The sequence below is a fragment of the Mercenaria mercenaria genome, unplaced genomic scaffold, assembly GCF_021730395.1.
Source record: "Mercenaria mercenaria strain notata unplaced genomic scaffold, MADL_Memer_1 contig_1010, whole genome shotgun sequence".
Taxonomy (NCBI): domain Eukaryota; kingdom Metazoa; phylum Mollusca; class Bivalvia; order Venerida; family Veneridae; genus Mercenaria; species Mercenaria mercenaria.
The window spans coordinates 3,808-29,477 of NW_026458979.1; the positions used below are offsets into that span (position 1 = coordinate 3,808).

General features: G+C 34.4%; 1 protein-coding gene across 1 annotated transcript; it reads left to right on the plus strand.

Moving 5' to 3' along the window:
* The first annotated feature begins 9,776 nt into the window (after positions 1–9,776).
* LOC128551355 (guanylate-binding protein 3-like) lies at positions 9,777–23,351 on the plus strand. The gene is made up of 5 exons (XM_053532205.1): positions 9,777–9,823; positions 11,733–11,792; positions 18,489–18,691; positions 21,721–21,848; positions 23,232–23,351. The coding sequence occupies exons 1-5, from the start codon at positions 9,777–9,779 to the stop codon at positions 23,349–23,351; spliced, it is 558 nt and encodes a 185-aa protein (XP_053388180.1).
* The last annotated feature ends 2,319 nt before the right edge of the window (positions 23,352–25,670 follow it).

Sequence of the window (25,670 nt, forward strand, 5' to 3'; positions counted from 1 at the left end):
ATCAATTATTGTCATGATTGGCGCATATGTTTTACCTACCGATGTTTCATGGTTTTAAATTGTTCATCAATGAAATATGTTTAGCATTTTTCGGAAAGATGGTGTAAACTTATTTATTATTCTTTTTTTTTTTTTCAAATCAAGATCTGAGTTTCCTAACACGCCGTATAAAGAGACAGATACCTCATCGCCATCAGAAGAAAAGAGGTTTGTACAAATTCATATTCAAGCCTATTCTGTGACTTTCGGCAGTTGTTATTTGAACATAAGTTCTTAACATCGAGTTCAGGAGATAAACATACTACCCATATATTATGAACTTCGTGGGAGGTGTTTCAGAATCAGAGAAAGAAAACGTGACAAAAATAATACCACTATAAAACTACGTAAATTGTTATCAAATCTTATTTGAAGGTAAACTACGAAACTGGAGATAACTTACAAAATTGTCAGAGATTATTAAAGAATCAAAAGATCAGCACACTTCAATGGTGTGAAGTGGTGAATAACTAACATAGTTTGCCTACTTTATACAGGAATTCTGATATCCTTTTCAAAACAAAATAATATCTTGAATAGTGCTTTACTTTAAAATTGTTAAAGATATCTAAATGATTTTACTTTATAACATAAATGAAATGTAAACTGAGATTGTTGGGAAAACTGAAAACTGTAGTCTGTTCATTTGCATACTATTTCGCTGTACCGTTTGGTAAATGTTTTAGCTGCTACAGTCCCATGTTACTTTATCTGTGTCGCTTCAAGTACATTTTTATCAAGCTTTGAAGCACATGACCCTCCATAGGTATCTTTTGTTGAAAGAAGAAGGAAAACACATATGTTTGACACTTTCCTGTTCATTTCTGTTTCATTGTTATCCATAGAACTTTGCGTAGTTGATAATTGTATCAGTATGCGCGTTAGCTTTCTAATATAATCTTACTTTGTATATTTGGCGGGGCTCGTCTTTCCATGGTAGTATTTTTTTCTCGTTTTAGGGCAAATATGTATGATAATGGATTTTTCGACGGCTTCAGTGCTATTCTCCTTATGACTTAAATAGAATATTATGGTATTTTTTAGCAGAATATCAAACTCTTTACATGGTATCCAATTTAACTTAATGTAACCAAGGCAACATGATGTTTAAAATATCATATATTTTGCTTTTTTAAGTAATTTCTTTGAAAAATATTAAATAAGTGTATCTTTTTCGTTTAATGTAGCTTCAAAACATTGTAAGTTTAAAGTAAGTACTTTCATTTATTTAAGCAAATATCAAAGCTTAAATTACAGCAGTACTTCTCGTCTGACCTTTAATGGAACAATCATTATTATTGATATGATGGATAAAATTGAAATATAATTAAAAAGCTGAAGCTGTGGTCCTCAAATAGACCAGTGTCAACGCCTTTGCATTTTATATTTAGTAACATTAATTTAGTTCATGACCACATGTATTGTCTACTTAAACATGAATAATTTTGAATTTTAATATGTAAGTACCAAGATATCAATAAAAACGAAAATAACTAAGTATTACAAATCAATCTGCCCAATTTTATTTGAAAATAGCCGTAATTAGTAACTATGTACCCAATTTATTCCCAATAATTTCAGTTAAACGCACTGTTTAGTAGCGTTTCTGTGGTAATCTATTCATTATTTTAGGATTATTAAACCATTAAGCATCAGATCGGAGACAGTTTAATGTAACTGTGAAGAAGAATGAATATACATACGCATTTAATTTGTATTAAACGTTGTAAATCTTCACTTTAGCTTCTGTTTATGAATGCTTGTAGTATACTACCTACTTTAAAAAGATGAGCACCAAATGAGTATTATAGAGTACAAGTTGAATGTTAATACGCCGCCAAAAGTAGTATGGAGTGATCAAACAGAAACTGCGGACGAGTTTAAGTCAGGATGTGGCTGTACAGAAAATTGAAGAGGTTTCATGCTGGCACATCAAATTGAGCGTTGTTAAGGCCAAGCCATTCGACTGGTGCATGGACTTTCTTATATAAGCAATATCATATGCTATATGGGATCTCGAATTCTATCCAAATGCTATCGCAGTGCATTGCACCTCGTTATAGGGAACCTTGGTGAAAATTCCCTGAACAGGCTCTTTCTGTTTTCAATCCGCAAACAGGATGGTGATAGGGATGCTTGTTTTTAATGATGTTTTATGTCACGTGACAAAATGCCACTATTTGTAAATGCCAGTACCGTTGATGTCATAGCGTCCTTTCAAATTATTTTTTTCATTTTTACATCACTTTATATTTTAACATGTCAGAATGAATATGATTATTTTTCTACGCTGTTTCATTATTGATCTGTTACGTTGTTACTAAAACGTAAAAAGTGTAGACTGAGGGCGCCGTATCTAACTTTTGATTCATCTTTTGATCTCATCCGTATAATCGATAATAAAGGGAATGTACTGCGTTTTGATGCTTTCCACTAAAGTCTTACATGTTTACTCTCCTTTACCGGTCATTGGAATGGGCACAATATCTCCGGTTTCTATTTGAAATTCATTATCAGTTTAACACGTCCTAAAAGCCGTTTTATACCAAGTCCGCTCATTTCTTTCAGTTCTTTCAGTTTTTCACTGTTGCCTTGTTCTCGGTGCTTTCGAGGGATCTACTTTTCAGATTTTATTTTTTGTACCGTCTTAGTGTTCAGATTTCGTTATTTTCACAAAACAAGGAAGCTAATTCTTTGTACTCCAAGTAAACAGTGTATGATATTTCAAAGTGAATGTCAGGGTTAGCGGGCGCGCATACTGAAATTGATCCAAATGCATTTTGCTGGTTATTCCACAAGACGAGGCTTCTTTTATCAAAGTTTAAGAATCTTTAACATAAAATCATATGATGATAAATCAAAGAAGTATAAAATACATTTATTAGTCCCCTACTGGTTGAAAACCAGTTTCGGGGACTATAGGAATGCGCTTTTCCGTCATTCCGTCATTCTGTCATTCCGTCATTCCGTCCGTATGCAATTTCGTGTCCGGTCCATAACTCTTTTATCCATGAAGGGATTTTAATATTACTTTGCACAAATGTTCCCCATGATGAGACGACGTGTCATGCGCAAAACCCGGACCCCTAGCTTAAAGGTCAAGGTCACAATTGGAGGTCAAAGGTCAACAGGGCTTTTTTCCTGTCCGGTCCATAACTCTCCCATCCATGAAGGGATTTTAATATCACATGGCACAATTGTACCTTATAATAAGATGATGTGTCATGCACTACTTTGAGACCCCTAGCTCAAAAGTCAAGGTCACACTTAGCAGTCAAATGTTAACATGGCATGAACAGGGTCTGTTTCGTGTCCGTTCCATAACTCTTTCATCCATGTAGGGATTTTAATATTACTTGGTAAAAATGTTCCCCATGATGAGACGATGTGTCGTGCACAAAACCCGCACCCCTAGCTCAAAGGTCAAGGTCACAATTTGAGGTCAAAGGTCAACATGGCTTTTTTCCTGTCCGGTCCATAACTCTCCCATCTATGAAGAGATTTTAATATCAATTGGCATAATTGTACCTCATAATAAGACGATGTGTCGTGCACAACTTTCAGACCCCTAGCTCAAAGGTCAATGTCACACTTAGCAGTCAAATGTTAACATGGCATGAACAGGGTCTGTTTCCTGTCCGGTCTATAACTCTGTCATCCATGAAGGGATTTTAATATTACTTGGCACAAATGTTCCCCATTATGAGGCAACATGTCGTGCGCAAAACCCGGACCTCTAGCTCAAAGGTCAAGGTAACAATTGGAGGCCAAAGGTCAATAGGGTTTTTTTCCTGTCCGGTCCAGAACTTTGTCATCCATCTAGGGATTACAATATTACATGGCATAAATGTTCCCCATGATGAGACGACGTGTCATGCTCAACACCCAGAACCCTAGCTTAAAGGTTAAGGTCACACTTTAAGGTCAATAGGATTTTTTTCCTGTCCGGTCTATAACTTTGTCATGCAAAACAGGATTTAAATATCAGTTGACACAAACATTTCCCTGGATGAGACAACATGTTGTGCGCAAAGCCCCGGCTCTAGGTCTAAGGTCAAGGTCATACTTAGAGGTCAAAGGTCAAATTCAAGAATGACTTTGTCTGGAGCATTTCTTCTTTATGCATTGAGGGATTTTAATGTAACTTGGCACAAATGTTCACCACCATGAGACGAATTGTCGCACGCCAGAACCAGGTCCCTAGGTCAAAGGTCAAGGTCATACTTAGAGGTTAAAGGTCAAATTCAAGAATGAGTTTGTCCGGAGCATTTCTTCTTCATGCATGGAGGGATTTTGATGTAACTTGGTAGAAATGTTCACCATTATGAGGCACACTTTTTTTAGAATTATGTCCCTTTGTTGTTACTATAAATAGATTATATTGTAACTTTTTTATTACTGGCCGTAGGGAAAAATTAAGACCACTTTTCTGTGGTACAACATGCACGGTACATCCAAATTTTAGGTGTATTTTGATCTATCTCTACCTGGTAAAGAGTTTCTTGTGGACTTAAATTTTATAGATTTTTTAGGTACGTGTTATTCCCTGTTTGATATTTGTGTCTTTTTTTTAATATCTGTTTATAGTATTTCAGGCTTTTTATTATTACTGATAATTGAATTGAACAGTTATTTACTTGCGGGCAGTTTATCTCAAAAGACTCGAACCCATGTCAATCGATACGTGAGAGGTTACAGCGATTTCAAATTACCAACAATGGAGGCGGTGTACATATAATAGCCTTACATTGAATATATAGAGGATATTTGTTTGTTTTTCGTGAATATGGAATATATCTCACTGAGAAGTGAGAAAATTTCAAATATTTTGATGTGAAAATTTTCTCACTTCGAGGTGAGATATATTCCATATTCACGAAAAACAAACAAATTTTCTTTTTATTTTGTGCTCAATTACGTTGAGGTGTGCATTTTGCAACTATTTTATCTCAGCGCGGGAACAGACGCGCGTAACAGACATGAAGTGTCAGACGTGCTGTGACGTTATAAAGACGCACACAACATAAAGTTCCATTTTATTTTATTTTTTGCTGCATAACATTATGAAATTCTCTTAAAGTAAAATAATTTGAATCGAGAAATATACTATAAAGAACAAAGTGCGACTACAATTTTCATCCTGTTTTAAGCAAATAATTAAAAATTCATACACAATGTAATGAGGGGGCGGAGCTATATCTCTCACAGTGTGAAAATATAGATTTCAAATCTTCACAGTGTGAGTGATGAGATATGAAAATATTTTACTGATAGAATACAGTATTTCATTAGTTAGCATAAAATAAAGCCCCAAATTCTTACAGTTGGAGATTTCATAGCTAATATGAATGATCTAACTGCTGGAGTTTTGACAAAATGATATAATTACAAAAGAGTCGATAATGGTTTCAGGGAGTAATATTGAATACAGTCTCTAAGGAGGGCATGATAAAATAACATGATCTCTACTGTGCCCAAGCATTATAAGACAGTGTGCATGATATTATCCGTAAATATTTTTCCCACAGACTAAAACGCGAAGCCTGAGAAATATTCACTGCCGCTGCTTATAACAGTTTATATTTTAGTCACTTCATGCACGGGCATTTATACACGTGCTTAATAGGAACATGGTCTTTAAGTAATTTCAAACGTATTTAAATGGCGTTGATAACAATTCTCGCTTTGATCAGTCAGTTACATTGTTTGATCATGTGTGAAATAGTAACACGTAATAAGTCGTTTATTCTTCAAATGATTTAATTTATTACACCTCCATTTTATGATAACATTTTAATGAATAAAATAGAAAAGGCAAATTCATATTTCTTCCTTCCGATCATCTTTACATTAGTTTTATGAAAATATCATCAGGACATCAGCATTATATTTGTCGAATAGGCAATGAACGCATCTATAATATCGGCCTCTCCGGCAAGAACTGTAACCATGACTACCTAAATTTTTATCGCCAAAAATAAGTAAGTAAGTAAGTAAGTTTTATTTGGCACAAGTGTACATGACATGGCAATATAGCGATAAAACAAATGACAAATCAATGCATAATAAATATTACATAGTGACAAACCAACAAATCATTAGACAGTTATATCATATTACTCAGCAAAGCCATGCAATGCTCACCAATACCAGGGATAACACAAAAAAGATGAAATGATTCTTCTTATTTCCATTGTGGTCCCTGTTATTGGCGGCATGACACAGAAAGTCATGTTTAACTGTTATATTTTGAGTAATAAAGCAAGATGCATAATCTTAAATACTGAATAATTTATGAAAGCTAATTGAGATCACATATATGTATCACAGTAAAGGATTTATCACATAATATTTCATGAGGAATGATCAGTGAAGGATAAGATGATCACAAAGTTGTCAGCCAAAATAGAAAACTCACTACTTCTGACGAAAATAAAAATATTTATACTTTAAAAATGTATGGTTAGTGTAAAGAACTTTAAAAAGGACCAAAATGCTCTCGTATGATTTTGATATAAAACAAACATACTTATAAAGCTGAATAAATTACCAATCAAAAGCCGTTGGAAGTAATTTTATATCTTGTTTAGCGAATAAATTATTATAATTTGAAATTAAGCTTAGGTAGAAAAGCGCACGTTTTCCTATATATTTATTATGACAGAGGATTATCCTTTTTAATTTAAAAAAGGACCAAATTATAATTATTTTATTTTTAAAAGAATAGCTTCAAAAGATAGATAAAGGTTTCAAGTTTATTTTGCCGTTGGAAGTAAAACGATATCTTTTTAGATCTTAAAATATTACAATTTATATACTTTGTCCTTTATTTCTTATTGTAAAATTTATCGCTTATTAAATTGTCGATGATATGGAATGTTGGATATGTACGAAATAGAGTGGTCCTAATTATTAGCGCATATGTATTGATTATTTTACTAGATCAACTTAATATAAAATATAATGTAACTGTCTTGTAAATTTAAATTTATCAGGTGAAGTAGAAGAAGATATGAAAGCGTGGCTTTAGCAGAGATCTTCTAATATTTCGTAGACGAACCTAATCAATTCAAATTTATAAGACAGTAACCTAATGCTCTATGTATCCTACAGTCTGATTTAAAATCATTTTACTCAAGATAACCCACCAGTATGGTAGGTGTCTTATTCAACAACAGTTTGAAAATTAGTACGCCACTGATATTTGTGGCCAATTTACACAGCCTCTTTGGTAATTTGAATTGAAATTGCTCTTAAAATCCCTAACATTATAAAATAAAACAGGAAAAACTAAGGCTTACCTTACGTTTAGTACCCGACTTCTGTGTACTACTAAACATGATGAAAGAACTTGAATTTGCTGCCATGTGAAGGATACCCGTTCTCAACAAGAAACCGTTAGACATGGGTTTAATTTTTCGACAGACAATAACGCCACTTGAAAGAAAAAATAGGCGCCCGTTTCCTTGACGATCTGATTCAATAACATTCCTTTCTTCTTCTTCTTCTTCTTCTTCTTCTTCGTTCGCCCTACACTGTCAGACCAGTAGCCTCGATGAAACCTGTAGTTTGCCGCAGATTCTCAATGCCTCCATACAGTTTCTGGTGGATCGAGGTATCTATCTGCCAAGTCGCAGCTCGCTCCTGGTCATGCCTTTTACATTTCTGGAGTACATGCTCCGTAGTCTGATCTTCCTCACCGCATGGACAGGTTGGTGATGGTGCCAGTCTGCATTTCTTGTACATGTGAGCATTGGGCTTGTTGTGCGCTGAGTAGCATCATTTGTTCAGACCGATCAAGGAGATGAAAAGCATCTTCCTCTATGGTCTCGTTAGTACCTTGATGATGGTGACTTTCTCCTTGTAGCTCACAGGTGTTGTTGGTTGTTCTGACTGAGCTCCTAGCTTAGCCAGTTGGTCTGCCTCTTCATTGCCTGCAAATCCACAATGGGATGGAATCCACTGAATTGTTACTTTGCAGGTGATACTCAGGTTCTGCATTCTTCTAGCTAGCTGTGGAGCTTTATTGTTGGTTAGAACTTCCATGACAGGCAGTGCATCTGTGAGACTCTTTTGCCGACTCTTCAGTCATTGAGACGGCATTCATGAGTGCTTCAGTCTCCGTCTTGTAATTGCTGCAGTGTTTTCCTGTAGCTGTAGTTTCTCTCTTGCCAGATGGATATAGAATGAAAACTCCTGCTCCACCATCTTTGATGGCGCATGTGGCTGATCCGGTTGTATAGACATGAGTCCATGTTTCCGGAGGATAGTCTTCATTGATCATGGCTAATGTGAGGCTCTTCCGAATACCTTCATCCTCTTGTTTCCCGCGGTCAAGATGAAGAACAGCATGTCTCACAGTCACTGAAGACAGATCATTCCTTAAAGGGTTTATAATGTCTTCTCTACCTAAGGGAATCGTTGGTATTTTCAGATCAGTTTCGAACTCTCGATCGAGTTCCTTTGCCTCGTGATCGAAGCTGTTACGCTTGAGCCTACTTTTTGGGTAGCCATCCAACTTGGCTTTCATGGGATGGTCTTGAAAAAAACCTGAACTTGAAGCAGGACCTATGCATGTCTCCTGTCTTGTAACGGCTGTATACAAGTTAGCGTCTCCATGAAGGAGATTGGTGTAGACTTTGTAGCATTCCTTTCTAAATGCAATATTCCTTGATTTAAGTGAAGAAATTAAAATATCGTTTGTAGACGCTCTTCCGTTTCCTTGAGAGATTCCGTTATAAAAAACTTCTTGCGGTAATTGCAAATATTCATTGTTGGTCTCATGTAGCTAATAAAACCCCTTTATGAAAATTACTGAAACTTAATCGTTGCATAAATATGTCTTTAGTGGTTGATCTAAAAATACAAAAAGAAAGATGGCGTCGTTAAGAAAAAAGTACAAAAAAGTCCGGCAAAAGTTTATTCAGTCACTGACCTAATAAAGCAAAATTTATTATATCCCTAGATTTTGCCCTTTTTTTCACAAGAAGGTAGGATAAAAGAATATATTTCACTATTTTGTTATTTAGTTACTTACATTGCCGTAATAAAGATAAAACACAGAAGTGATTATTTGGAAGAAGCAGAGGCTATTATACACATTTGACTGATGACGTCAAACACATGGTAAATTTTTCACTCTATAGACATTACTCGTTGCATTCCAATATTCACCGCCTTCGAATATGAATTATCATTACTCAAAACTACTAAAAGAGAAAGAGCTATAGAGTTACATAACTTAATGTTGTAATGCTCTATATACATCAGTTACTGTCATTTTTACCTACCGATGTTTCATTGTTTTTAATTGTTCATTTAATGAAATATATATAGCATTTTTTGGAAAGATGGTGTAGCCTTATTTATTATTCTTGTTTTTCAAATCAAGATCTGAGTCTCCTCACATGCCGTATAAACAGACAGATACCTCATCTTCATCAGAAGAAAAGAGGTTTATACAAATATTCGCGTTCCAATATTCGCCGTCTTCGAATTTGAAATGTCATTACTCAAAACTACTAAAAGAGAAGGAGCTATAGAGTTAAATAACTTAATGTTGTAATGCTCTATATACATCAATTATTGTCATGATTGGCGCATATGTTTTACCTACCGATATTTCATGGTTTTTAATTGTTCATTTAATGAAATATATATAGCATTTTTCGGACAGATGGTGTAGCCTTATTTATTATTCTTTTTTTTTTTTTTAATCAAGATCTGATTCTCCTCACATGCCGAATGAAGAGAGAGATACCCCATCGACATCAGAAGAAAAGAGGTTTGTACAAATTCATATTCAAGCCAGTTGTGTGACTATAGACAGTTATTATTTGACATCGACTTCAGGAGATAAAAGATAGTAGGTAAGGGTAGATTTCTCGGAAGCACAGAGCACCACAAACACAGTCTCAGAGCCACGCATTTGCAAATTAGGCCCATAACAAAAACAAGCTGTAATGGAAAAATATTATAGACGGGTTGCTTCAAAAAACCAACAAGTATATTTAAATTTTATGCAAAATATAGAAAAAGGGTGAGTAAGGGTAGGGGGTAGAAAGTGGGAGGGGGTGGTTGAAGGGGAAGTGGAACAAGGATGAATATTCAAATGGGAATGCTACGTTCCTTAATCACAGTTGCTCTACAACGTAAACCACCGCAACGCAGACACTCGTGTACAAAAGACAAAAAAAAAACACACACTAACGCACAGCACGCACACACACACACTCACACACAAAACTAACTTACATAGATAAACAGACAAGTAAGATATAACAACACTGTAGGGCACCGCCCAAGACACACAGACGCACAAGCACACAAACGCACACACATAAGCAGGAAAAAACAACAATCGGGCACCGCCTTAGGATTCCGGCAGCCAAAATTAAGGTGGGCACGAAACCCTACTCACAGTAAAGGGGAGGGGATGCCAAAGCAAGGGAGCGCAAATACAAGCGGAAAGGATGGGGGCGATAGGGGAAGTGAGGAGAAAGAAGAAAGAAACGCTAACAACAAACAAAACAACATACGCAACACAAAATACAAGACAGATAGAAAACAAGTTGAAAATAGGGGAACCGCCTTGGAACGGTCAGTAACCTATATAAAGGAATCTGGGGGTTTAAACGCGTTTAGGGCATGCACTTACCCTATTTTCAACAAGTTAGACAACACAATGTAATAAAATCATTCCCCGCTGAGAAAGTCTATAACATTAGTGAAAAAATACCAGATCATATTAAGTAAAACATAAGATTATAAACATTCTACTCATATGTTATGAACTTTGTGGAAGGTATTTCAGAATCAGACGAACGCACAGGCGGGCGGAAGAAAACGTTAAAAAAAATAATACACTGTACAATTACGTAAATTGTTATCAGTTACTTTTTGAAGGTAAACTACGAAACTGGAGATAACTTACAAAACTTTCAGAGATTATTAAATTATGATGATACTTTGAACAAAAGATCAACACATTTCAGTGGTGTGAAGTGGCGAATAACAAACATATTTTGTCTAATGTATACAGGATTCTGATATTCTTTTCAAAACAAAATAATCTGTTGAACAGTGCTTTACTTAAAAATTGTTAGATATCTCAATAATTTTATTTTATAACAAAAATGAAATATACACTGAAATTTTATGAAAACTGTAGTTTGTTCATTTGCATAGGATTTCGCGAGTAGTTTTCTGTTGTTTTATACTGAATTATTGATCTTGTGTATAATTGTAGGAAAAAGACGAAACGCTACCCAGGCTTCTGGACTGTATACCTTTAACTAAGCCTCTAAATTCTTATTCGATATTTTTAAAGAAGGTTTTAACAGCAAATTTGCATAATCTGTATAAAGCGTTCACGAACTGGCGTCATGATTTCGAATTTGTTGCTACTCGTGGTATTGAAATCCTGCTTTTCTGTTAAATGCGATATCACTAAATGTAAAAATAAAGACACGAAAGGAAGAACAATAACTTGACAGTTAACATAATACTTAGTGGCACAAATCGGTATCATCTTCTCCGACAGAACAGGATGTCATTATTGGTTAGAAATAATAATAATAATTGCATAGTTTTGTTGACAGTCTATACCAATAGTGTTGCTTTTTATTGATTGTTCAAATATAGATACGGACTGGTACTGTTCCTTTACCTTTGTTTGTTTCTGTCACCTTCAGGACCGAACAGCATCCAGGCAGCGGTATTCCTAAGACGGACACTAGAACAAGCCAGGAAAGGTAACTACTAAACTATTGAGGTCATTCCAAATTGGACAATGCCATAGAATTGTTACAAGGTACTAAATTATTTCGGAACTTGTATGAAATCATAATCTAGTTTTCTGGAAAATTTGACTATACAAACAAATTATACAAACGACGGAAAGGTAAAAAAAAAGGCATTTGTAAATATATTTGGCAGAATATTAAAAATTAACAAAAAAGGAATATTATCTTTTATCCATCATTACGGGTTAAGTACTTGACAAAAGCCATAATTATAATCGGAATTTACATTTCTGTAGTTTTTTTTTTCTTTATAAAAGCTAAATCGAAATCACTGCTTAAGAAATGTTTTCAATTTAAGATACCCCATTGTTACACCTTCTATATGCATCTGTGCACATATATTCAGTGTTATATTGATATAAAAAACCAAAATTTGTTTATAGTTCACCGAAAGTGAAAAAAACTGGCAATGTCAGAGCTACGCAATGTTAATATCGCAGATAAACGTTAATACAAGGAAGACCTGAAAGCATAACAGACCGCCAAGTTTCAAAGATTTTATACCAATATCTACGATTTCTAATCGTGTTATAACAAGCAGAAAGAATGCCAACAAAGGCTTTTAAGTTTATGTTTTTGACATAAAACGGTATAAATAATTAAGGACTTTGTAAATGAATTTTATGCACAGAAATATTGAAGAAAAATGGCGGTTCCTATTACATATATGTTGTAACTAAAAAGGTTAAAGGCGTGGAGTATTGCCATTAGATAAATTGTTTTCAACCGTTTTCAAGTGTTTAGATTGAAGATGTTTAAAGGAAGACTTACTTGCAAAGTCAGTAACATTGAAGACAACAGGCAGAAACACTGCAGCTGGTAAACGTAAAGTCACATTCTAAATTTAACGTAGCATCTTACGGGTTCGAGAGTACATTCTATTCTTGAATGTGTGGAAAGAGAGATATAACTCATATTAAAATACATAATCACTTGCCGTCGATATGTTCAAACAACGTCGATTTTGCCTTACGCGTTGCAAATCAATCAAGCAGGTTATAACATGTATACTTTATCGAATCAAGTCTCAAAACATTATATTCCGTCCTGCCTAATCACCAGTAACATGGCTGTTAAATGTTGGAAAGTTTCGATAACATTCATTTCAAAGCTTATACTTATCATCAAAGGGAATTTATAACAATAAGTATGAAATTTCAACATCTCGGATTTAAGGGTAATGCAGCATGTTTAATGTTCTGATGTCATCTTTGCAACGTTGTCGTGAATTCTTTGGAGTATATCGTATTCAACAAATTTGGATTTAGAATTCAAGTGTTGATAACTGCATGCCATATACTTTTTAAATTACTCATATATATGAGACATAATGGAATTTACCTGACCAGCTGTTGTACGGTTTCCAAAGTATTTTTCCACCGCCTTTTTCGAAGAAAAAATGGGACATAGAAATGAGTTGCATCCTTCCGTTCATCGTCCCTCCATAACATTTCGTGTCCTGTCCATAGCTCTATCATCCATGAAGATGAAGGGATTTTGGAATAACTTTGCACAAATGTTTCCCATAATAAGACAATATGTCATACACAAGACCCTGTCCCCTAGCTCCGAGGTCAAAGTCAGACTTATAGGTAAAGGTTACCATGGGCTGTTCATTGTCCGGTCCATAACTCTGCCATCCAAGATGATTTTTTTTAAATAACTTGACACAGATTTTCCCCATTATGGGACAAAGTGTCTTGCGCAAGATCAAATTTTCATAGCTCTAAGATCAAGGTTACACTCGGAGGTTAAGGTTTCTAGTATCAGTTTTATGTCCGGTTCATAACTATACCATTCATCAAGAGATTTAAAAATCACTTGACATAAATGTTCTCAATAATAAGACAATGTGTCACGTGCAAGATCCAAGACCCTGTCTGGACGGTCAAGGTCACACTTTGAGGTCAAAGATAAGATGTTAATAGCTCATCTGAGCATGAAGTGCTCAAAGGTGAACTATTGTCATCAACTAGACCACCTGGTCAAACTAAAGAAAAGCATTGTGAACACTCTAGAGGTCACATTTTATGGCCGATTGTCATAATGTTTGGCTTGATGATTTCGTGGATGAGTTCGAAACTGTGTCATCTGGGGTTAAAATCAAAGAAACACATCGTGTATGCAATAGGGGCTGCATTTTACACTAGATCTACATGAAATTTGATCAGAATATTTGTCTTGATAAAATCTAGGTCAAGTTCGAATATATGTCATCTGGGGTCAAAAACTAGGTCACCCGGTCGAATCAAATAAAAACCTTGTGTATGCAATAGGGGCTGCCTTTTTAGCTCACCTGAGCACAGAGTGCTTAAAGGTGAGCTATTGTCATCAATATTTGTCCGGTGTCTGTCTTCTGTCGTCAACATTTTACATTGTGAACACTCTAGAGGCCACATTATCTAATGTATCTACATGAAACTTAGTTAGAATATTTGTCTTGGTAATGTCTAGGCCAGATTCGAATTTGGGTTATCTGGGGTCAAAAACTAGGTCACCTGGTCAAATTAATGAAAACGTTAACAACACGCTAGAAACCGCATTTTAAGTCCAATTGTCATGGGAACTTGTAAGAATGCTTGTCTTGATAATATTTCGGTCGAGTTTGAAACTTTGACATCTGAGATCAAAAACTAGGTCACCAGGTAAAATCAAAGAAAAACCTTGTTAACACTCTAGAGGTTATATTTTAAGTCCGGTTGTAATTTAACTTGGTCATAATGTTTGCCATGATGATGTCTTGGATGAATTCGAAACTTAGTTATCTAGCATCAAAAACTAGGTCACCCGGTCAAACAAACGAAAACCTTGTGAACACAGTAAAACAAAAAGTGGAAAACTACAGGTCGCCCAACACGTAGAGATGGTAACTAAAAAATTCAAATTCATCTTTATAGTTTTTTTTAGAGTGAAATGACAGCTAAGTGCACCAGTTTTCTAAATATATTTATGGTTTTCCTCTTCTCCATGTCAAAAATAGAAATATTTGATACCTAAAAAATGACTTTCTCAAAATATCTGAAGCAAAATGAACAACTCTTGTATTGACCGTTTTTCAAAGATTTTAGGACTTCCCCAATTATAGTCTATATCAAAAGCTCCCACAGCTAAATAAATTCAATAGAGTATAAGGTAAGTTTACTCTACTTTCAACATTTTGAAAGGGCCTATATTGAACTTCCTTTTGTCTTTTTAATAAAGTCAAATTCCAAGACTAGCCAAGAGTCTAAAACACTTGAAAAAATGCTGAGTGGAAGAGAATGACATGCTCTTTATTATAAGCTTACCAAAACCATACCAAAAATGTACCTTAAAGAAGTTATTAAAGATTTTATATTGTAAACAAACCCCTACACCATTTTACCATCACTATTTTCCACTCATGAATGCACTCAATTCAGGTGATAATTGTTGATATATTTGTAAATGAGAGGCCCCAACAAAAACCTTTTTTTCAAGTTGTGTAAACAGTATAAGTTTTAAATTAATGTTGATATCTGAAATTATCCGATTACTTTGTTTTCAACAATAAATAAAACACCTTTTAGTTTGTTTAGGGTAGTTGACATGTAACGAAAATCATCAAATAAAGTAATCTCCATATGATTTTTCAGCATTTATTCGTTTTTCAAGGAAAGCAAATGATCGTGCTGGTTCACTCCAGAGAATGTTTAAATTGAGAATTGCTTAAAATACATTACATAGAGTCATTACCTGTCAGCTACCTTAACATGTAGTAATTATAACCACTACCTTAAAACATTGTAATTATATTTGACGACAATGAATTTTTGTGTTACCAATTTAACTTTTTTTGTTATTTCTCATTGTTGGATATATACATTTTACATTTTGATATATAAATGTTGTGTAAACAAATGTAACACCATTTAGAACAATAAATAAACAACTTTGGCTAAAAGATCAAAACTTAATAACGTTTCTTAATGTCGTTAATTTTCTTCAAAGGAATGTATGCATTATTCTATATAATCTTCATGCATTACTAAACTTTCCATCAGGGCCTCACTACAACTTACAAAATAACTGTCAGTGTAAGTCATGAGAAAAGCGTGCATATTGTATATTGAATACAAAGGGATTTAAACAAATGTAGGTCATATTTTGTCTGCCTGATAAGTTGTTTGAAAAAGGACCTATCTGATTTTTCTTTCACTTTTGACCAATCTTTAATGTTGGCTTCAGTTTATTGATCAATTCAGAGTTGCCCCCCTTTGATTTATTTGGGTAGGTACCATCTCTACAACACGACATAAATGAAAATGTTGTAGGCTCGGTTTGATTGAGCCTGTTCATGGACGGCAGTGAAAATGCAAGCTACCGTCCACGCCCTCTAGCCCCGGGTCGAGCAGAACATTTTAAGTCCAGTTATCATGGAAACTTGTAAGAATGTGTGTCTTGATGATATCCAAAATGGGTCATATAGGGTCAAAAACTAGGTCACTGTCTCAAATCAAAGTAAAACCTTGGGAATATGCTAGAGGTCACATTTTAAGTTTAATAGTTGTGAAAATATGTCATATTGTTTTCATTGATAATTTCTCGGTCGAGTACAAAACTTGGTCATCTAGGGTCAAAAACTAGGTCACTTAGTCAAATCATAGAGAAACATTTCGAACACTCTAGAGGTCACATTTTAATTCCGGTTGTCTTGAAACTTGGTCATGATGTTTGGCTTGGTGATTTCTTGGATGGGTTTGAAACTAGGTTATCTTGGTCAAAAACTAGGTCACGCGGTCAAATCAAATCCCTTATGAACACACTAAAAGCCGATTGTGAGTCACATTGTCAAGGAAAATTGTTAGAATGTTTGTTTTGATGATATCACGGTCGAGTTTCAAACTGGGTCATCTAAAAAACTAGGCCACCTTCTCAAATCAAAGAAAAACCTTGAGAACATGATAGAGGACACATTTTAAGTCAAATAGTTGTGAAAACATGTCATAATGTTTCCAATGATAATTTCTCAGTCGAGTTCAAAACTAGGTCATCTAGAATCAAAAACTAGGTCACCCAATCAATTCAAAGAAAAACCTTGTGCCCACTATAGAAGCCACATTTTAAGTCCAATTATCAAGAGAACTTGTTAGAATGTTTGTCTTGATTATATCTCGGTCATTTTCTAAAATTAGTTTTCTGGGATAAAAAACTAGGTCACTCGGACAAAGCAAATTAAAACCTTGTGAATACTCTAAGAGGCCACATTTTAAGTTCAATCTTCATGAAACTTTTCATAATGTTTGCATCGATAATTTCTTGGTCGAGTTTAAAACTGGGTCGTTACTCTCCACTGTATCTAAGAGGTTCTTATTAACATTTTATGCACAGTTATCTTTGTTGACCATTGTCTAAGATGGGCGATGTATGGCCACTCTGGCCCTCTTGTTTTTGTTGGTCTGGTCAGTAAATTACTTTGCATGGATGGATATTCAAATAACTTGATGCAAGCAATCACCATAACAAAATGATTTGTTGCATGTAAGACTCCGACCCCTACTTAAGGTTAATGTCACCTTTGATGATGAAAAAATTATGATGTTTTTTGTCTGGTATAAATATTTACAATTACAAGGCTATGTGTCATGTGCAAAGGTCAAGACCACAGGCTCCCTAGTGAAGTTTCTATTTTTTTATTAGGACATGAAATAACTTCACTGCCTTATGATAAAATACAATGCATGTGTTTTTATATCAGTTTTCTTACTAATTTAAAAATGAAATTATGTTTAAAAATGATTTGTATTGATAGATATTAAAAGCTACTCGTATTAACATTTGTAGACTTCCAGAATGCAAATCAAACACAAGTAATATAACTTAACAGTATATATTGGTAAATAGTATGATAAAATATTTCATTATATTTTTATCGACTTTTTACTTAGCAATTCAATACATTGGTTTTTTAAAATACAGATTATCAAATTCGAAAGCATTAACCAAAGATAGATTTCAAGTCATTTTCAAACTACACATGTTCTTCATGAATTATATGATATATGCCCACTTACTTAGAAGAAGATGTTGTATTGGCATGCAATATGTTTTGTGAAAAGTGTTCTTAGGCTTGCAACGTTGGTTACTATTATAATTTTTTGTTTTGCAAGAGCTTAGTTTGCTGTTATCTTAGGCTATACAAATGTAGATGATGACGAAAAAAACAACATATTTTTACAGCATCAGACGAAAATTTGAAAGTGAATTGCAGGCGAAGTTAGAGGAGATATCATGTCGACAAAACACGTGAGAAATATCATTATTTTTATATTTTCTGTTTTAGGCCTTTGCTCTTCACATCTATAGCCTGGTACACTCTTAAAAGTCGTATCGGAACTTGAAATAAAGCTCTTTCACTCTAGTTTGACATCATGGACCCTAACGTGTTGTGTCCAGTTGGTTGCATACTTATTTAGTTTGTAATTCAAAGCCCTTAGAAAGAAATATTTATTACCAGATGGTAGTAAGCGTTTGTATTTCACGAAGGTCTTGAGTGATCATCTTGATCTTGAATTAAGGCAAACAATTATATTTTTCAATTATATTATTTGAATTATCAGATAGTTTCGCCTGTATTGTACTGTTCTACTTTGAAGAGAGCAATTAACCTATGCAGTATGCTTACAGAGGTTGGTCACATCACGAAATGGACGTCTTCAAAAGGCCAATGTGTTTGATAAGCACTGGGACGAAGAATGTTCTATCGATTGAAGAGGATGTCCTGGGGCAAATATCAAGAATAGACTGGCCATTGGTTATAATTTCCGTTGTTGGACTTTACCGAACGGGGAAGTCTTATCTAATGAATAGGTTAGCACAAGCAAATGAAGGTGAGTACATTGTTTAAAACTATAGACAGAAAATGATCTAACAATATCAGATAAACTTTTCTGCTCACTCTGCTCACCGTGTCTGAGCTTTTAGAACAGGTGAATAATCCGACTTTAAACGTCATGCATGTGAAACTGTACCTGAAACATCTGCTCCCCTGAAACAAATTGTTAGAGTTACACGTAACGCGGTATGTATATCCTTTATATGTCCTCCCTTGAAATTTCTGCAAATCGCTTCACTTGAGTGAAGTTTAGGGCCAACAGAGCTGAAAATAGGGAAAAACCTCTTTAACTGAATTCTTCTGGATTCCCGCAAAACTCAGTTCTGTTGCCCTCTGTAATACGAAATAAGCACGAAAATGATTTTCTGTGAAACAGCGCTTGATTGATCTTCGTTTATCTTTGCCTGTAGCAACCTAGGAGGTCCCCTAAGATAGACTTTTCTGAACTGTTAGAATTATTCCATTTGACTGCACTAGAGGGCCGCCTGAGCTTTACATAGAAAATCTCTTTTAGATGAATGACTTCTCATGGATTGCTTAATGAATATTCACGAATTATTGTCTGTATCATATTTGTTAGGGCTTTTTTCAAGTTTATTCAAATGGTTCCGCTTGATCGCACTAAAGGGCTTCTAAATCTATAGATAGGAAAACACACAAACAACTCTTTTTCTAACAAATTTGATGTGCTGCTTCCTATTACGGACCTTTTCTCAACTTCTTTAAATGTTTATGATCGACTTTACTTGGACAGAAGAGTTAAGTTAAACACTGCATTAACTGACTTCGCTCATGTACCATCATGTATAATATAATTGATCTCCACCAAAATTCGTCAGTAACATCCTCGGATAGAATATTCTTAATTTTCTGACGGTTCCGCTTGACCGCCCAATGGAGCTGCCAGAACTAAAAAGAAAAACATTTAGATGACTTCTCATAGATGGCCTGATGGGTCTTCACCAAACTTTATTTTTTTTGTAACATCCTTGAATTTTCTCGAAAATGATTCTGCTTGACCGCAGTAAGAGGCCGCCAGAGCTATAGATATAAACCTCTTGATTATTTTGCACACAAACGTCTTTTGCTATCATTAAGAAACGACATATTTATGAATCTCAAGACAAGCTATGATGCTTTCTGAAAAGATCTATTTAGGCGCTTATAGATAAAAGGTCACTAATTCATTAATATAACAGACGACCAGCTAAGAGCTTATTTACGTATCTTTACAGATTTGTTTGCTGGTATTGGGTTTAACGCCGTTTTTTAACAGTATTTCAGTTATGTAACGGCGTGTAGTTAACCTAATCAGTGTTCCTGGATTCTGTACCATTACAAACCTGTTCTTCCCAAGTAACTGCCAACTTCCCAACATGAATCAGAAGTGGTGAACGAATGAATTAAGACACAATGTTTTTTATCAAATCGTCACGGAGAACACGCCCCGCCATGGGATCGAACTCAAGACCCCGCGATCCGTAGATCTGAGCACTCCCTATTGAGCTAAGCGGGCTGGCATGTACCTTCACAGAATACAGCTTTTCCCTGCAGTTACAGTTCATGAACGTTCTTTCTTAAATCCAAGAAGGAAAACGGGTTGAATAGTTCTTGGTGAAATACCATTTACCGGTAGTTTGCTACCCTAAATGTGACGAATTTTTGCTCTTGGACACCTATTTTGCACCTGCATTCGATTCCGATCATCGTTGGAGTAAAACATGAACATCATTCAAAATGCATTCTAGCAGTGCTTATTGTAATTTAAGCACCCGTTCTACATGAAAATGCGCAAGAAACTGGCAAAAATAAGATCTATTTACTTTTGACTTATTCCACTTTTTCTATTTACTTTTTTTTTGTATACAACCATTCTCGTGCTTGCTTGGTTTGAAGGCCCTTTTCTAGGTTCATTCAGCAACCGTTACCATGGACGGTCAGATAATTGTCATAAGATGATGCAACAACCTTCAACGATTTATCTAATTGTAATTGTGTACAAGAGTGTGTTTCTGCACAATCTAATGGGCGTATGTTTGAACAACGAGTCAAAGTAACAGCGCCAGAAACTGTATCCTTAATGCTTGTAATAATGGTATGCTGTAACTGCATACCACACTGCTATATGTACTATTATTATACATTGTTCTTTGGCTTACAAGAAAATATTAATATTTGTAAAGAATTTGTACATCTTGGCGGCAATTATGCCTGCCATCTTGGTTGGAGGCTGCGTTTTTGGAACGTGGCATTCACTGTTTGATATTTATCCTTGTTTTTTTTGCATTGTACACCTTCTAACATTCGATTCCAAAAGTGATTTTAAGTATATGCATAACATTCAGATTTAGCACATACCAACTTTCCTAAAACTAAAACTAATATATTTACAATAGGATCAATGGCTTGTTGGTAAAACGCTTTATTTAGATGTTTACCATTTGGCATAGATTGTAAACTTTATATTTGGTTAACCAATAACTTATTTCTGTTTTACTATATGCCCCTTACTATCAATAAATCATTTGCATGTTAAAGTGCATTTTAAGAAATGTAGTGCCACATAACAGTTCATACGAAACCAAACAGGATAAAAGAACAGCTTTTTTGAAATCGAGATTACCGCCGTACATGATACCCAATAACTTGAAGTCTACATTTTTTAGAATTTAATAAGTGGTATGAAAAAAGTTAAAATACAGCTGTTTAAATTACATTACTTCCACCCCAACATACCGACACCAGCTTAAGTGAAACTATATTGTACAGTTACATTGAAAAGGTCCAATAACCGAATTGACAGGATATATTACGAACTTTGTCATATTCTAAAATTTTGAGCAACAGATCTTTGTTTAGAGGCCCAAAGAGAGCTTCACTCAAGCTAAATGAATACGTTACACATATACATTGTTACACAAGTAAACAATTGTGTGTAAGTGTACCTTGTGTTCTTTGTGATATTACATAAGGGTAATGTTTTACGATATTTGACATTTTAAACAGTACAACCCTCTTTTTCAGGGTTCGCCCTTGGTAATACCATTGAGTCGAAAACAAAAGGCATATGGGTCTGGTGTCGTATTCATCCTGAAAAACCGAACACCGTCTTAGTTTTGCTTGACACTGAAGGTCTTGGTGATGTTAAAAAGGTTTTGTATCCAACCTCCAAAGAAAAGGGGTACACTAGTACTGATTTGCTCATGTCGGCCAGTTGGTGTGTTGGTCAGTTTTGTTTCTGGTCAGTTATTACAAGAACTATGTGACCACTGTCATAAAATGAGAACAATGTACATCCATACAGGAGCTCAAAACAATAAGTCAATGGTCGATGCCTATTGGTCTTGTGGCTAATCAATATCTGAAGAATATTTGAGCCTTCTGCCATCAAACTTCATGGAAGTCCGTGGTATGTAGACAACTGTTATCGTGCTGCTTGTTAGAATGGCAGGTAAAAGTACAAGATAACTAAAGAATGTTAAGGCAAGCATAGGTCAGACTTCATAGGATGTTTGATTATGAACCGTACATGTTTCTTTTAATACGGACAATCTAGGACTAGGGTGAAAGGTTTTTATTAATATTAATTTTGCATTGGATACAATAGTTTTGACACTCCTGAAGGGAATTTATTGTATTCCAATTTAAACGGTTCTTTTATGCAAGAATAATTTCAAACAGGGCTTCAGTGTGGGGAATCAATCACATTTAAATATAATTTAGCTCTGTAAATTCGTTTCCATGTGCTTCAGTGATTGGTGCTTATCTAACGAAAATTTCTTTCGATTCAGTTGTGAAATAAATAAACTATCATTATGTTTTTAAACATACCTTTAGAATAACATTTAGTATGAGGCTTTTGTGTTCCTGCAATGAAATATGTAAAGAATTATGACTGGACAAAAAAGTATACTTAATGACCCGCCAAAGCTTAACGACTTATTTTTCTGCCACGTAAACTTCATTCTAATCAAACTGATAATACAGAGTATAAAACAGCTATACTACAAGATGACAGGTGGGCAATTTCGGCGCTGTCTGAATTAATGCGTCTGCTAACTTAATCAGTCAATCCCTTTTCAGTATAGCTTTAAAAATACGATTAACAACCGTCTTACGCTGTAGAAACAAATTGTAGTCTAATCTTAACTAAATACACTAAGTACTGTGCATTATTATACAATAATTCAATAAAATATTCAAACAGTCTATTCATTCTCTTTGCCTATAATATGCCACTGTCAAATTGTAGCTCATTTTTATGCAAATCAGATATAATTACCAACCTGGCAAAACAAAAGAATACACTTATTTTTTGGTGGGTCTTTAAACAATACAGATATTACAGTGGAAAAGACGACTTGTAAAATTTAAAGTGGTAAGTTAAAACAGCTAATGTTTACGAATAGTACATAAGAAATAACGAGTAATTATGAACACAGCTGTATTGTATTTAGCAGTGCTATTTACATGGTATTAAAGTAATTAACGTTTATTATCATATATTAAACTTGTGTGTTGTATCTTTTAAACAGGGAGATCCCAACCACGACAACCGAATTTTCACTTTAGCCGTTTTGCTTTGCAACACTCTGGTATACAACATGAAGGGTGCATTTGACCAGGATGCTGTAAATAAGCTAACGTATCCTTAAAAATGTACCCGTTTTATGATAGAAACAATAAATTGCATCAATTTAATCCAAGGCTTAACATTTCTGTTTAACCTGGTAATAGTTATTCGATTCCTCTCGACTATACAACTGTGTTACCTTTCTATTACATCCCCGTAATATTTTGAAACATCACACCCGAACCATTACTCAATATTGAGAAGCAGAAAGTTTTAAAATTGAATTATGCAGACTAAAGTGATGCTTTCATATTTTTATTATAAATCATGAATATTAATTTGCTATAGATGAAACAGAATTTGATTTCATCCCTTTATGTTATACTCACAATAAACAGTAACGGCACATTTATGATAAAATTATTTTTGCACCATTTTTGTAAGTATTGTATATTATAAAGGTAAGATCACTTTCGTTTGAATGAACCGATTCATTATAATGATATTGGCAGATAATGTTTATCAATGAAATCAAATTATCGTGCTGCGCCGACAAAATGTATGTTTTTTATTGCTTGATGTAAACGGTTAATAAATGTTACGCCTTAATGTGGTGGAAACACTGTTGTAGGCATACGGTAAAAGTGTGCGTCTTTATCCCATGATACTCAAATAATAGAAAAAAATACAAACTTTTGTGTAAATTGCCGACAATCATAAACTAAGTATATAAACTAAGTATAGATTCTAACTCAAGAGATTTGTTCCAGGGGCTTCTGTTTGTCAGCTTAGATACTTTTGTGGCATATAAATCGTCGATCTAATGCCGCAAGGCTCAAGGTAGTGTTGAATTTGACTAAACACTGCTAAACACTGCTTCTTCAAAACTTAAGAATATACTTGGATAACTCAGCAAATAAAACAGATAGGGGTCGTGTGCTTGATTTTTTGCTAGACTGATTTGAAAAATTTGGACCTCGCAAGTTTTCATGATGGGGTCTGTGGGAAAATCGTAACTTTCATGACATTTTCGCGGAAAGAAATTCTACAATGTAAATTTTAATGAAACAACTCACAGTTGTAAATAAACATATGACCTATAATGTGGCGAAATAAAATGTATAGATCCTTGTGCTTATTTTTGAGATATTTGACCATGAGTAAAGTGAACCGCACATTGCATGCTAATTTTAAGATATTATTTTGAATTATTTAACGTGTCAAATGTTTTATTATCATATTTAAACCTCAAACAAAAAAATTCACGAATCTACGAATAGCCGCAGTTTTTTCTTCGCACAAGAAGTATTATGTACAGGTTTCATGGTTTCACTGTATTTGATTACGTTAGAGGCCTCCATGGTAAGTGGTAAATGTAAAAATCTGTAAATAGGTATCTTCGTCTAGATTTAGGTTTTCCTTTGGATTGTGATTGAAAACCTACACTTTCCATATTTCATCGAATATTTTGCAAACACATTCACAAGCGTATCTTGCCTAAGGGTATAATGCTGCGTGATAAACAGTTGCAAATTTGAACTCATACATGAACAGAAGCAGAAGACTTTCTTATTTTGCCCCTCCAGTATTATCTAAACATTTGTAACACGGATTACTAGACAGATCTCATGTAATATTAATAAATATCATCCGAGTCCGAGAAAAATAAATACTAAAGCTGGAAAAATTTATTTTGACAGATAAAATTCAAGAAAATATTGCATTTTCAAATGTTAGGAACAAGTTTAATCTTGATTTTGCGAGTTGATTCTAGACCTGAGAAAAAATGCGGAACCTCAGGTAAGATATGATTATTAAATACGTATTTTTAACCGAGCAACTCCTAACAATAAATTGTGTGATCTTTTTTATAGTGGCAATACAATTCGTAATATAATGATAATTTAATGTAGGTTTACTTATCGTTTAGTGGCCTTTCTGTCACACGTAAAATGCGCATGAAAATCAAAACATCCCTCGAAAGTACGTGGCAACCAACCGCATTGTAAATCGTCTATAAAGTGCTATTATGGAAACTTTTATTCCAGTTGTAGCTTATCACTATACAGTGCAACCTCTGTAGAGCAACACCCTTTGGGAGATACAAATATTGACTGTCATGTAGAGGTTGTTGTTATGGAGAGGCAAATTTGATAGTATATTCCAGCTTAAAAACATTTTGATGATGTTGTTAAAGAGAGGAATCCGATTTTGCTTAAGAGAGGGCCGCTCTGGAGAGGTTTTACTGTATATATATATTACATCATTAACCATATTTTGATGGTTTATCATTTATTTCCGACTTAAAGTTTATTAGAAAGAAATATTCATAGAAAGATTTTTCAAAATGGCGACTATCCTGAAATATTTAAATATTAAATTTCAAAGGACACACTGACTA

Bases quoted from the DNA above. Each gene is read 5' to 3' on its own strand.
- LOC128551355 (XM_053532205.1), top strand. From the start codon at position 9,777: ATGCCGAATGAAGAGAGAGATACCCCATCGACATCAGAAGAAAAGAG. The intron at 18,692-21,720 runs GTGAGTACATTG...CCTCTTTTTCAG, and splicing joins GTTAGCACAAGCAAATGAAG to GGTTCGCCCTTGGTAATACC. The intron at 21,849-23,231 runs GTTTTGTATCCA...TCTTTTAAACAG, and splicing joins GTCTTGGTGATGTTAAAAAG to GGAGATCCCAACCACGACAA.